This window comes from Rattus norvegicus, chromosome 11 (genome assembly GCF_021556685.1).
Source record: "Rattus norvegicus strain SHRSP/BbbUtx chromosome 11, alternate assembly SHRSP_T2T, whole genome shotgun sequence".
NCBI classification, from domain to species: Eukaryota; Metazoa; Chordata; class Mammalia; order Rodentia; family Muridae; genus Rattus; species Rattus norvegicus.
In genome coordinates this window covers 98063133-98078336 of record NC_141544.1, presented here as the reverse complement: position 1 = coordinate 98078336, position 15204 = coordinate 98063133, and the positions used below count along the sequence as shown (strand labels likewise).

The window sequence follows — 15204 nt, the reverse complement described above, 5'->3', positions numbered from 1 at the left end:
CTGGTTTGCTGTATATGGCTTTTACTATGTTCAGGTGTGGGCCTTGAATTCCTATTCTTTCCAGGACTTTTATACCATTAGCATTTTCAAATACCATTGCTAATAGATCAGAGAAAAATATCATGATTAAGAGCTAACATACAAGACATACGCTGAAATATTGACTTTGTAATATATTCTAATTTTGAGAAGTGTGATAGGTAATTCTAATAACAGTATTTAAAATTAGCAAAAAAGACAGGCCTTTGGGTGTACTTGTGAACAACTGTTTTAGGTTAACCTCAGCTTATGAGGTACTTTCCTATTATATGAACTGTATTATTATAGTATGTCATAATAATATAATACAATATATTAACTTCCATTTTCACGTGTCGGGAAGACTCATCTTACATGTGAGCTGTATTTGGGGAAAGGGTGGGAAGAGACAGTCCACATACAAGAGGACACTTTGCCTGCTTGCCTTTCTTTTTCACTGGTGAGTTCATTTATCCTGATTTTGCGTTTATCCTTGTTCTTGCTCACACTGTACAGCTGCTGCAGCTGATACTGAAACCCAACTTCTTAGGTTACTGTCTTAGTCACTGTTCTATTGCTGTGAAGAGACACTATGAGCAAAGCAACTCTTATGAAACAAAGCATTTAATTAGAGACTTGCTAACAGTTTTACAGGGCATGATTATAATGCCAGAAAGCTCACAGCCATGGGACTAGAGCAGTAGCTGAGAGCTTTGCATCCTCGTCTGTGGGCAGGCAGTAAGGAGAGAGAGAGAGAGGGAAAGGGAGGGGGAGAGAGAGACAGAGACACAGAGACAATGAGAGAGACAGAGACAGAGAGAGACAGAGAGAGACAGAGACACAGAGACAGACAGAGACAGAGACAGACAGAGACACAGAGACAGAAAGACAGACAGACACTGGTCCTAATGTGAGCTTTTGAAATCACAAATCTCACAGCAACACACTTCCTCTAAAAGGCCTCTCCTGCTTTAACAGGGCTATACCACCTAATCTATCTCATTCTTCTCAAACAGTTTTACTCCCTAGTGACTAAGCATTCAAATATTTGAGCCTATAAGAGTCATTCTCATTTAAAGTACTACAGCCATCCAATGTGTACTGCAGAACAGCGGCCTTCAGGAATCCTTCAGGCTGTTGTCATCAGATTGGGATTCCTGAGAGACATTTTTTGGACTGGCCAGATACCAAGTTCTCAGCCTCTCCAGTATAAACACAGCCAATATTAGACAATCCAGCCAGTATCAAACTAAGACAATCAAATCTTCTTTGATATACATTCATTTTATTGGTCCTCTTCCTCTGGAGACCTCCACATGCTATAAACTGTCAGCAAAAGTGGTTCTAAAGAAACAGAATTGTAAGAATGAATTTCTGTTGTGGGACTGGTGGTATCTGGAGCTAGGTGTCTACCTCAATGACCTCTTAAGACACTGAAGTCCATGATGTGAACTATTTAAAGAGCCAAGCAAGATAAATTTATTTGATATTTCTGATCCACCTCTTGTGAGAATAAAGAAATTTACTGACTCTGTATATAAAGCTATGAACATTTGTGGAAACGTAAGAAACTTAATGATATTGATTGATTTCTATGACAGCTAACATTGTTTGACAATTTGGCTACATCTGAAATGAACTAAAACAGAAGCAGCTGGCACAACTATGAGGGATTTTTCTTGAATGGATCATTTGACATGGAAGACCCACCCTAAATCAGAGCCATACATACTATCTGCAATTATAAAGGGCATGGCGGGGGTTAGGGGGAAGCTCTTTGCCTGCTTGCACTCACTCTCGCTGTCAAAGTCATTCCTTTACTAATATTAGAGCCCACTTCTTTAAGAGCCTAACATACATGGAAAATCAGCTGAGATATTCAGCCTTAAGGATCAGATATCTACTGGATTCTTGGACTTTCTGTAAGGCAACAGACATTGTTGAACTAACTAGCACACAGTCTATAATAAATCATATAAAGATCAGTCAGTCAGTCAGTCTGTCAATCAGTTAGTTAGATAAATAGATAGATGATAAACAGATCAATTCATTCATTCACTCTAACCCTTCTGTTTCTCTAGGAAACCCTGACTGATACAGACTTTGGTACCAGAAGTAGGACCCTTACTTGAGCAAATTAACATAGTACATAGTATGCAGTTATTGACCTAGCAAATGCTTTTTCTCTGTACCTGTCTACAAGAACCATCAGAAGCAGTTTGCTCTCAGTTGGAACGTCTAGTAATATACCTTTACAGTTTACCTCAAGGATGTATTAACTTTTCCAGCTCCGTCATAACTTAGTTCAAAGCAATCTTGATCATCTGCCTCTTCCACAAAATACCACTCTGCTTCACTATATTGATGACATTATGCTGCTTGGATCGAGTGGGCAGGAAGAAGCAACCCCTCACTGGTAACATATAAGTCTATCAGAGGATGGGAAATAAATCCAACCAAAATTCAAGAGCCTCCGTGAAATTGTTAGGGGTTCAGCAGTGTGGGAAATGCAGAGATATTCCTTCTAAGGTGAAGTGTAAGTAATTGTACTTGGCCTCTCCCACCACCAGGGCAGAAGCACAACATTTAGTGGGCCTATTGGATTCTGGAGACAGAGCATTACTCACTTGGGTGAGTTACTCAGTCCCATATAACAAGTGACTGGGAAAGCTGTTAGTTTGAGAGGAGTCTGGAACGGGAGAGGGTTCTTCAGCAGGTCCAAGCTGCTACACAGGCTGCTCTACCATTGGACGATACAATCTAGTGGAACTGATGGTACTTGTAGTGTCAGTGGTAGATAGGGATATTGTTCAGAGACATTGGCAGACTTCATAATAAATAACAAATCAGAGAAGATACATTTGAAATTTTGAAATATGGTTCTTCCACCATGTGAAGAAAATTATTTCCCATTTGTGAACAGCTCTTGGTCTGCTATTGGGTTTTAGTGAAAGCTGAATGTTTAATAATGAGCCACCCAGTTACTATGTGATCTAAGCTGCCCCTCATAAGCTGGATGTTATTTGACCTACCAAGTCAGAAGTATGGCATATACAGCAGCAACCCATTATCAAATGGAGTAGGATATACTAGATCAGGTCTGAGCAGGTCCTGAAGACACAAACAAGTTACATAAAGAAGTTGCCCAAATGCCTATCATGTTTACTCCCATTACAATGTTGTCTGTGGTCAAGAATATATCTGTAGCCACATGAGGTGTGCTCTAAGATTGGGGTGATTGGGGAAGAAAAGACTAGGGCTTGGTTTACTGATGGTTCTACACATTATACAGGCACCACCCAGAAGTAGAGAAGTAGACAGCTATAGCATTACAACCCTTTTCTGGAAGAACCATGAAAGACACTGGCAAAGTAAAATCTTCACTGTAGGTAGAACTTCAGGAAGTACACATGGCTATACACTTTATTTGGAAGGAAAAATGGCCAGATGTGAAACTGTGTACTGATGCATAGGCTGTAGCCCATGGACTGATTGGATGGTCAAGGACTTGGAAAGAGCATGATTGAAGAACTGGTGAGAGAGATATCTATAGAAGATGTATAAAGATAGATCTCTCCTAATGGGTAAAAGATGCAAGGTTACTTTTGACCCATGTAATTGCTCATCAAAAGATGGCTTTAGCTGAGGAGAAGTCCAATAATCAAGTCCACATTCTATGGACAGTCAGAGTCTTTCTCCAGCTATATCTTATCATTGCTCAGTGGAACCATGAACAAAGTGGCCATGCTGACAGGAAAGCATGGGCTTGACCACGTGGACTTCCATTCATCAAAGCTGCCCAAGTTACACCTACTGCTGAGTACCAGGTCTTACAATAGCAGAGACCAACGCTGAGATTCTGTACGGTATCATTCCCCGGGTTACCAACCAGTGAGTTGATGGCAGGTTGAATACACTGGACCAACTTCTTTGTGGGCAGGACAATGCTTTTCCCTTACTGGAGTAGATACTTACACTGGTTATAGATTTGCTTTTCCTGCATATAATGCTTCTCCCAAAATTATCATCTATGGACTTAGAGACTGACTGCCTTAGCCACTGTCATGGTATTCCACACAGCATTGATTCTGACCAAGAAACATAGCCAAACAAGTGTGACAGAGTTCCCATGCTCATGGAATCCATTGGTCTTATGATGGTCTTAAGATCCTGAAGCATCCATCCTCATAGAATGGTGAAACGACCCTTCAAAGACACAGTTACAGCACTAATTAGGTGAGATTCACCTGGAGGGCTAGAGCAAGGTTCTCTAGAAGTATGTTTTGAACCTGTGTCCAATATACAGGTATGGTTTCTCCCATAGCCAGGACTCAAATGTCTAGGAATCAAGGTGTGGAAAAGGGAATAGTTCCACTCACTATCAATCCCTTAATGACCCACTAGAAAAATTTTTGCTTCCTGTTCCCTCAGCAAGTTCTGCTGACCTGGAAGTTTTGGTGATTTAAATAAGAATGGCTCCCCATAGACTCATAGATTTGAATAGAGAGTGGCATTACTTGAGAAGGATTAGGAGTTGTGTCCTTGTTGGAGGAAGTAAGCCAGTGGGGGTGGGCTTTCAGACTCCAAAAGCCCAAGTTAGTCTTAGTGGCTCTCACTTCCTGCCGGCAAATCCAGACATAGAACTCTCAGCTACTTTTCCAACACCATGTTCTTCTGCGTCCTGCCATGTTCTCCACCATAACGATAATAGAATGAACTCTGAAACCGTAAGCAAGCCTCAATTAAATAATTTCCTTTATGAGGGTTGTTGTGGTCAAGGTGTCCCTTCACAGCCATAGAACAGTGACTAAGACAGAATGCCTTCAAAGCTAGGTGGGTTTAGCAACAATACAAAGGACGATGTTATCTAATAGGGGACACTGGAGAGGGCCACCTCCTTGGGGAGATGTAAGAGAGGGAATAGAGAAAAAGGAGGAAAGAGAGTAAAATAACGATAAAAAAAAGTCTGACAAGCCCATAAGCAATCATACCAGTAACCATTCTCCTAAAGAAAAGCTATACTACACATAATTCTATACATTTAGTTGAATGAACTGTTTCTCATCAGAACTAAAAATACCCCCTCTAAAAGTCAGACGCCACCTTGCAAGCAGTAGACGTGAGAAACGCTTTTCTGAGTTCTTGTTTAAGGCTACTCAAGAGAGTCTCAAAACATAGAGCCTATGGCTGTTGCCTTCAGGGGTAGAAGGTGAGGTCTCACTGTTACAGACACCACGCACACCAATGAACCATAACTGACCTAAATGCCTCCTCCCTGAGGAGCACCTTTCATGGCAGCAGAAGTCACCATGCAAGCTTCCAAAGGAGGGAGGTTCTACCCAGGCAGGAGGTAACCAAGAGTCCTACCCGGGCAGGACCCCTATGAACCATAGGAACGGAACAACAATGCCAAGGGCACAGTCTTCATCCAGGTAAAGAGGCAACTCCCAGCTGGGACCTAAGCATGCTTTAGCTGTGTAACCAAGAGCAGCATTTATGTAACACGGAGTCAAATTTGTTCAAACCCCGTTTGTATACACCAATAAAGCAAAAGTAAAAGTGGAAAATTTCAATATAGGCACTCATAAACACTAGGCTTGTAAAAACTTGTTTCTAAAGATCCATGTTAGAGTATTATAGTCATCTGAGTTCTTTCCTCTAAGGAAGGACAGCCTTCATTAAATACTTTACTTGGCACTTACTACTCTTCAGAGGCTTTGAAAAGCCCAAGCCTGGAAAAGAGACTGGACTGTAGTTTTCCAAGTCCCCGCTCTGCCTTGAAGAGGGTCTTTTCTCTGTGTGATTGTTGCATGTGTGTCTCTCCTCACGCCCAGTACATACCTTCCTTTAACTCTGCTTCAGATTCCTCTGCTGCTACCTGTTATCGATATTTCCTGCCTTTTGATTCGTTAACTGGCAGAGAAAAGGAACCTGATCAAGACCCCTAGACTACATCATTTCAAGACTCTTAGACTGCCTCCAGTAAAACAAAAAAGCACATTATATATTACAAATCTAGCGTGACACAGTGTAGAGGAAAGAGGGCATATTGAGGAAGGACTGGACTGCGGTAAGACCAGAACTGAGCTGGGCAGATATCAGATCTTATCACTCCATATCTAGGGTCATAGCTCATATGTTTCACCCCTTCAGCTTTCTTGATTATGACATATATTCAGCGGGCTGGTTCCACTTTACGTCTACAGTTCTCCTTGGCAGAAGTCTTATGGCTCTGGCATTTCTAACATTTTGGGGCACCACCAAAACCTTTACATTTCACAACCTCATTCAATGGCCTACACTGCTTTACAGGAACTACACAGCCATATACTGTCTGGCTTCAGCAGCTCCCTAAAACTGTGGAGAAAAAAAAACCTATAAGGCCCTTTTCTCCTGCATCTTTCATGCCTTCAAAGCCAGTTACACATCAACAATCCTGCCAAATTTGACTGCAAACCTGGGAGGGCCCCCACACTCTTTGACTTCATTAGCAGCACTTTTGTATGTTAAAGCAATTGCTTTCTAGAAGTGAGCCACCCTTTAGGCTTTCTCCTTTCACAAGCTGTAAACTTAGCAAGGAGGGGATCTTACCCTGAAGATACCCTGCCCAATGCTCCAGTACAGAGGAAGAAATAGCCACTTAGTGGCATTGTGAAGAGACACAGTGACCAAGGCAGCTCTTATAAAAGACAGCCTTTAATTGGGCCTGGCTTACAGGTTCAGAGGTTCAGTCCTTTATCATCAATGAAGCATGGCAGTGTCCAGAAAGGCATGGATGGCATTGGAGGAGCTGAGGAGCTACATCTTACTCAGAAGGAGAAGACTGACTCCTCAGGCAGCTAGGAAGAGGGTCGGTCACATAGTGACACACTTCCTCCAACAAGACCACACCTTCTACTGGTGCCATGCCCTGGGAGAAGCATATTCAAACCACCACAGGCATTAATCTCCTAAACACACTCTTTTTTTCTCCTCCAAACTGTACATTCTGTATTTCTTTTAGTCCCATTTGCTCTTCTTTGTAGAGCTGCAGTAAGTTCTATAAAACTGCGTAAGCATTGTATAGGCTCAACGTTATTTACACTGTCTTAGAATTTTCTCCACCAAAAAACCTGCCCCTTTTAAATTCAGCCTTGTGTAAATTCTTAGGACAAGGGCAAAAAACAGATACACATATGGCCTCTATACCAGTTGCCAACAGAAACCTTGTTCACTCTAAAACTTCTTCCACCTCTGCAATTAGTCTGGACTGTGAGTTCTAAATCCTTGTAGAAAGCCTTTCTGGGAAGAAAACAAGACGGAGAGACAGCTGAGATATGTAGAAAATATATTTATAATAAACTCTCCAGAATGCAATGCGTCTTCTCTCCACCTCACATGAGTGTTTTCAAGGCCCTCAATGGGACAGCCGTTTTAGAGGTAAGGCCCTAAACACTACAACTCTTGTCAGTCAATCAACTTTGTAGACTCTTAACCAAGGGCTGATCTCCACACAAGAGACATTTCCCACCCCCTGCAAATTCCAGTTTTCAACAGAATGTTGTCATTGTTGCAGGTAGTTCATGAGATAATGGGGTAGTGAAAGAAATAAGCTAATGAGGAGAAACAACACTGAGTAGGAAAGATGTTCTCAATCACAAGACTTTCATATATTCCACTCTGGAAGAGGGAAAAGAAAGGCCCAGAAAAAGGCTGGATAAAGCCCAAAATAAGGTGGTAAAAGTGTAAGTAAGTACATCAATAATAACAATATAAATAGGATAAAAATCTCAGCTGTTAACAAAGACATTTTAATCTGACACTGTGCATGTTCCTTAGAATGTATAAATCAAATTATCTTGGGCTGTCTTTAACTCCTTAATAACCACCCACTGCCCACCTCTGTGTGCAACATGGCAATGTCTGTGACATCAGGTGTGGAATACTTCAAGCATGTGCTAACAGCTCCTACCAACCCACAAGCCAAGAATGTCACCAGATAGCATTTAGAGCTTTAGGGAAGATTTCACCTGATGTTCCTGTTGGGAATTAGAATCCACGGAAAGAGGCTGTTCTGAAAAGACTAATTTTCACCGTGAAGAAATTGATCTTGAGAGAGGATGAGTAACCAAATGGCTTCTTGAGCTGGCATGAGACAGAATCTTACTCTTCAAACCAGACTGACCTGGAGCTAATAATTCACTTTGTGGGCTTTGAACATATGATAACTTCCTGCCTCAGCCTCCATATGCTAGAATTGCAGGTATAAGTAACCATACGTGGCTGTCTTCTAAATCTTAGAACGTTAATTGAGAGGCTGAGGAGATGGCTCAGCAGTTAAGAGCACTGGCTGCCCTTCCAGAGCACTGGAGGTTAATTCTAGCACCCACATGGTGGTTCACAATAGTCCACGACTCCAGCCTCTAATGCCTTCCTGCCTCCTTGGTCACCAGGCATGGACATGGTGCATAGATCAACATGCAGGCAAAACACAGATACACATAAAATAATAAAATTCTTTTAAAAATTAAACAGTGGGTCCACCATCGTCAAAATACTCCTTCCAAGACAAAGGTCTACCTAGAGCCTCTCCCTCTGAATGCCTCTCAAACACTTGCTTAGGATTCATGAAGACACCGCCTAAGGAAGTGGTAAGCATCTCCTCAAGTTAGACACCTTCAGGTTTGAATGCCGACCCCAAATCACCAACTGACTTCTCCAATCAACTTAATGAATCTCTCTGTGCATCAACTTCTTCGCCTGGAAACAAGCATCACATTTCCTTCCTAGTATGATTTTTGTAAAATAAATTTACGTGCATCTATATTCATGTGTATTACAACAAATCTCATTTAAAAGGCATCCTGTAGATAATAGCTACTATAACGTGTAGGAGGAAAATACTTATTTGTTCATTCAAGAGATACTAAAGAATTTCTTAGTGGCCGATTTGAGGAGACATGGAAATGAATAAATGGTTCCAGAGAACTGATGTGTATAACTTCCCAATCCTATTAAGTATCACCACTTCCACAGTCCCGGGGAATTTCATAGCTAGTGATAAAAACTGGACTGAGGAGTGCTACATGGCTCCCAAACTTCAATGTTAAACACTTTACTTCTCCAGTTCACTCAGATGAAGATGTAACTCTCGGGCAAATGCAACGATACAGTGTAGACTTCATCTTTATTACTTTTGTTTTTTTGTTGTTTTTTTTTCCGGAGCTGGGGACCGAACCCAGGGCCCTGCACTTGCTAGGGAAGCGCTCTACCACTGAGCTAAATCCCCAACCTCATCTTTATTACTTTTGACACCCAATTAGAGTATTGTAGAGTGTTCCATAGCCACAGAATCTAGCTAAACGGTGACAACTGAGTTCTCTTTTTGTCCTCTTGGTGGCGTTGTTTTGGTTTTGTGGTTGCTGCTTGTTTGGTTTTGAGCAGTCTCAGCCTGTAGGCTATGCTGGCCTATATACTTCACAGCAACCAACTTCTTGTCTTCTCTGACCTTCTTCCTTGTTTAAGAAAAGTAACATTCCTCTGGAGGATAGTCCACTCAGATTCATCTCAACCGGGTGGCTTCCACATAAAAATTTCCCCCCTGAAGGAACTGGTGCTACCCAAGAATTTAATTTGATTTATTTTTCATGAAGTACACAGTCATTTAATATTGGATGGTTTGGTGAGATTTAATAAGGAAGCCATATTAGATTCAAAGGAAGAAACACGCTCTACACTTATCTTCTTACATTCCTTAAATCCGACAAGGTGTGGTGGTAATCAGTGGTCCTTCTCCTCCGGTTGCTACAGATTCTATTATGTGAAGGAAACAGCTACACCTAGTCAGATACAAGTAATTATTTCTCAAGGTTGACTGACAATAACACCAGAATAGGCTGACTCATAGGAAGGAGCAATACTGATACCATGTAACAAAACTAGAAGGCTCAGCTGTAAGCTGTTTTCTTCTCTTAAAACTTTATTTCTTCACTGTATTGGGGAGCACTCATGTGTGCACAACCCACCAGAACTGAGTATCTCCTTCCATCATGTAGGTGCCAGGGATGGAACTCAGTTCCTAGGTTTGGCAGCAAGTACCTAATTTATCTGCTGAGCCTTCTCTACTGTTCTACTATTTCTGAAATTGCTAGACTTTCTCTTTGAATTTAAAAATTAGAAAAAGGAGAAGAAGAAGGACAGATGAAGAAAACAGGATAGCTGGGCACACTGAGTGGTAGCCTGCTTGCCCAGATGCCCTTAATTCTATTCTCAGCAAGGGGGGGAGGGGTGTGAGGGACACAAATTTAAAAAAAAAAAAGTAAACAACTCTTTCTCCTACAAGCACAGCTGCTTCACAGAAATAATTTATAGACTACGCTGTGACTCCTGAATGAAGATGTTCCATACTTTGATCGCCTCTTCAAAGCATTTGAAAATAAATCAAGTGACATAACTACACTAATGCTGGAAGGCATCTAGCCAGTGTCCATGCTGAAAACTGCCGGTGACAAAATTGCGACGACAAAGCAAAACATTTTTGTCACTTAATAACATTTTCATTCAGTTTGGTGACCTCCAGAATACTTTATCAGTTTCTTACTTCTGCAGGAAATGATTAGAGAGGAGTCTCCGTGATCCAGTCCATGCCTCATCTCACATCCTGACTTACCTAACGTGAGCACACACTTAACAGCACATCATTCATTCATCACGATTTTCTGCCGTGTACCTTCTCAGCTTCCAGACAAGGACTCGACAACACATTTACCAAGCTCAACAGTGATCATATTGAAATAATCAAAGCTGCTTGCTCAATCATTACAAAATGAAAGTAAAGAAGGGTGAGATTTCTTTTTAAGATTCAAAATATTCAAAAACGTAAACATTGTCTCTGAGTGACTTTTGCCCTCAGGAAAGTAGGCTAACTACTTCTGAAAAGGGAGCGCCAGGGAACTAAGGTCAACTAAGCTCAGGAATTTAGTGAAACTGAAATAGCAGATGTTGAAAATAGGCTGTACAATTCCTAATAAAACTTTTTGTAAGCACACACCTTTAGTTTTTGAAGAACAAGCTAGTCGTATTCTTGAAGCTTTGGAAGAACAAACTAACTAGGAAGAGTGTCTTGGGGGTAACTAATCAGGAGTCTCCTTTCGCAACAGAAGGTGTCATCACCGCCACCAGCCCACTCCCCGGACCCCCAACGGCACCCGCCCACACCCACTCCACTCCCGCCAACCCACCCCCCCGCCAGCCCCCCAAACACTCGGCACGCCCCCCCCGCTCCACCCCCAGCACACAACACGTCACCGCCGGCACCCCAACACAGGGCACGCCCCGCTACTCCCAACCCACGGCGTGCGCCCTCCAGACCCCCAACACACGACACGCCCCCCGCTACTCCCAACTCACGGCACGCCCACCGCGGGTCCCCAACACGCCGCACACCCCGGCCCGCTCACCCACTCATACCTGCGGCCTGGCCCCTGACCGCGACATGATCAGGGCGCTGCAAGTGCGGTGAGGGCCTGCTCCAGGGCCGGGGGATCCCGGGAGGCAGGTAGGAGCCTGACTTCCGCCGGATGGCCACCCGCCTGAAGTTATGGTCGCTCTCGCTGCTCATGGTGGCCTGCGGTCACTCCGGGAAGCCTCGCCTGCGCGCGTCCAGGCTGAGCGGCTCCTCGCGCCCGCCGCCCCGCGCCGGCCTCGCTTCCCGGGCCGCTGCGCTCCGACTCCGTCGGACCCTCGGGCGGAGGCCAGCACAGGCCGCCTCCGCTGCCCAGCCAATCGCCAGAGCGCAGCGCGGTCCCGCCCGTGCGCCCAAGAGGCTTGGGGGGACCGACGTCGCCCATTGGCCCAGGGGGAGGCAGCGTGCACCTGTCTGGCTCACCTGAACCTCAGAAACTCACTAGCTCACCTACTGACCACGCCCTGGGGATGCCGGAAGAACTGCACGGCTGTTACCTACCACACTTGAAAGACTAAAGTCTCTCAGGCCGCAGTCCTGAAAACTTTAGGTAAGGGGAAAAAAGCCTTGAAACTGACAGAGGAGAGCTAGCCCCAGAGCTGGCATTCCAGCTGCACCGCTGGCTGGCGTGGGAAGAAGCGAATCATCTTGTAAGGAGCACTGTTCAAGAAATAAACACAGCTCTCACCTTAAAGGGAACAAGACAGTTTCTTCTGCAGCCCTTCTGAGTGGCCATGGCCCAGGAGCACAGATTTAGGTACCCCCAAATCCCATGTTCTAGCACGGAAGCAGTCTTATAGTTTCTCAGAACAAAGAAAGTCATAAATCAAGGCAAGTTTAAAGTCCATTATATATCAGAGAGGCGATTACAAGCAAGGTGGAGACTTTTGTGTAGGCTTGAGATAATATCTCATGACATTTTTAGCTTTGTGGTTACTGGAAGTCATCTAAGTCAGTCAATAGATTTTGAATTTATTAGTCACAGGTTGTTAGTTTTAAGGTAGAGGTGGGCAAGAAATGGCTGTTCCCCTGGGCTAAATAAAGCTAGCCCAAGATAAGGTGATTAGCCTCTGGGCTTACAACATTCCAACCTCTCTGCAGTACTGAAGTTCTAATCAGTCAGTCTGTGTAAACAGATTCCCTTCAGGTTTCATCCACAGAATAAACTGTAAGTGGAGCAAACATACACTGGTTTCCAGAACATCACAAGACCCAGTTTATCATGACCACTGTTAAAGATAATATAGTAACAAAGAGATTTATATAAATATGAAGCAGCTTTCAATGTACAATTCCACAGCAGAAGAGGGACATGACCGTAGAGGAACGGCAAAAGTAGCTAACTAACATGGTGATCTGGCTCAAGACAATAGCTTTAAAAAGTCCCCTAATTACAAGAAAAGTTTGTCCTCTCTCTCATGGACAAAAATTTGCTCTTTCCAAATTCTCCATCTAATTGATTTGGGCTATAAAACCATATTTAAAGAATACTTTGGGACTTTACACTGCCCCTCTTCTATGATTAGGCTCGGTTGTATAGCAGACTACACATACTTTTCCACCTCTAAAGAGTCGTGAGTTAAGTTGACACCAGCCTTTAGGGAGGAGAGAGGAGCCTGGGGACCCCGGCTCACCCGCAGCTGAGGAGCTTTAGCAAACTTCATACTGAAAATGGACCACAACTAACTCTTACACTGCTTTCAGGGATGTAGTGCTAATGCACTAGTGCACTTTGGTGTTCTTTAAATGTCAGAGAGAGAGAGAGAGAGAGAGAGAGAGAGAGAGAGAGAGAGAGAGAGAGAGAGAGAGAGAGAGAGAGAGAGAGAAAAGAATGCATGTCTGGTGGTTTGCAATGGTGGAAGCCTGTGGTCCCTGCTGTTGGGAAAGATAGAGCAGGAAGATCACTTGAATCTAGAAGGCTGAAGTCAACCTGGGCAGCATAGTAAGAACTTGAGTATGCGTGTGTGTGCACATGCATGTTTTGCGTCTGTGATCCCTGCCCTATCTTGTAAGAGATCGTGCTCCTGTCCCACAGAGACAGGAAGGAAAAGGTCACATTCAACTTCTCCAGCTCAAGCAGTTTCACAGCTGTTGGAGTAATTTTGGAAACCTTTCCAAACTGCTTCAAAAAAAAAACCCCTGTGTCCATGTCCATAAAGTGTAGCCCAATAATCCACCTCTTCTCAACTCAACTTCTACAGGTGTGCGTTTATTTCTGGGTCCATGAGCATGGGAGGTCTTTCCATCTTCTGAGATCTTCAGTTTCTTTCTTCAGAGACTTGAAGGTCTTGTCATACAGACCTTTCATTTGCTTGGTTAAAGTCACACCGAGGTATTTTATATTATTTGGGACTGCTATGAAGGGTATCATTTGCCTAATTTTTTCCCCAGCCTGTTTATCTCTTGAGTAGAGGAAGGCTACTGATTTGTTTGAGTTAGTTTTATACCCAGACACTCTGCTGAAGTTGTTTATCAGGATTAGTAGTTCTCTAGTGGAACTTTTGGGGTCACTTAAGTATACTATCCCATCATCTGAAAATAGTGATATTTTGACTTAGTCCTTTCCAATTTCTATCTCTTTGATCTCCTTTTGTTGTCTGATTGCTCTGGCTAGGACTTCGAGTACTATACTGAATAAGTAGGGAAAGAGTGGGCAGCCTTGTCTAGTTCCTGATTTTACTGCAGTTCCTTGAAGTTTCTCTCCATTTAGTTTGATGTTAACAACTGGTTTGCTGTATATGGCTTTTACTAGATTTAGGTATGAGCCTTGAATTCCTGTTCTTTCCAGGACTTTTATCATGAAGGGTGTTGAATTTTGTCAAATGCTTTCTCAGCATCTGATGAAATGATCATGTGGTTTCTATCTTTGACTTTGTTTATATAGTGGATTACATTGATGGATTTCCATATATTGAACTGTCCCTGCATCTCTGGGATGAAGCCTACTTGATCATGATAGATGATCATTTTGATGTGTTCTTGGATTCAGTTTGCAAAAATTTTATTGAGTATTTTTGAATCAATATTCATAGGGGAAATTGGTCTGAAGTTCTCTTTCTTTGTTGGGTCTTTGTGTGATTTAGGTATAAGAGTAATTGTGCCTTCACAGAAGGAATTTGATGGTGCTAATGTCTGTTTCTATTTTGTGGAATAGCTTGGACAGTATTAGTATGAGGTCTTCTATGAAGGTCTGATAGAATTCTGCACTAAACCCATCTGGTACTGGGCTCTTTTTGGTTGGGAAACTTTTAATGACTGCTTCTATTTCTTTAGGAGTTGTGGGGTTGTTTAGACGATTTATCTGTTCCTGATTTAACTTTGGTACTTGGTATTTGTCTAGAAAATTGTCTATTTCCTCCAGATTTTTTCAGTTTTGTTGAATATAGGCTTTTGTAGTAGGATCTGATGATTTTTTGAATTTCCTCAGACTCTGTTGTTATGTCTCCCTTTTCATTCCTGATTTTGTTAATTTGGACACACTCTCTGTGCCCTCTGGTTAGTCTGGTTAAGGGTTTATCTATCTTGTTGATATTCTCCAAGAACCAGCTTTTGGTTCTGTTGATTCTTTCTATAGTTTGTTTTTGTTTCTACTTGGTTGATTTCAGCCCTGAGTTTGATTATTTCCTGCCTTCTACTCCTCTTGGGTCTGTTTGCTTCTTTTTGTTTGAGAGCTTTTATGTTTGCTGTCAAGCTGCTGATGTATGCTCTCTCCTGTTTCTTTTTGCAGGCACTCAGAGCTATGA

General features: G+C 42.8%; 1 protein-coding gene across 1 annotated transcript in view; it reads right to left on the bottom strand.

The window, feature by feature from the left end:
* The window catches only part of Fgd4 (FYVE, RhoGEF and PH domain containing 4), a 153825-nt gene extending 142095 nt beyond the window's left edge, over positions 1-11730 (bottom strand). Inside the window, 1 exon segment of the mRNA NM_001415054.1 lies at positions 11467-11730. Within this exon segment, the coding sequence (NP_001401983.1) occupies positions 11467-11617 (151 nt within the window). The 5' untranslated portion in view covers positions 11618-11730.
* Positions 11731-15204: the final 3474 nt, after the last annotated feature.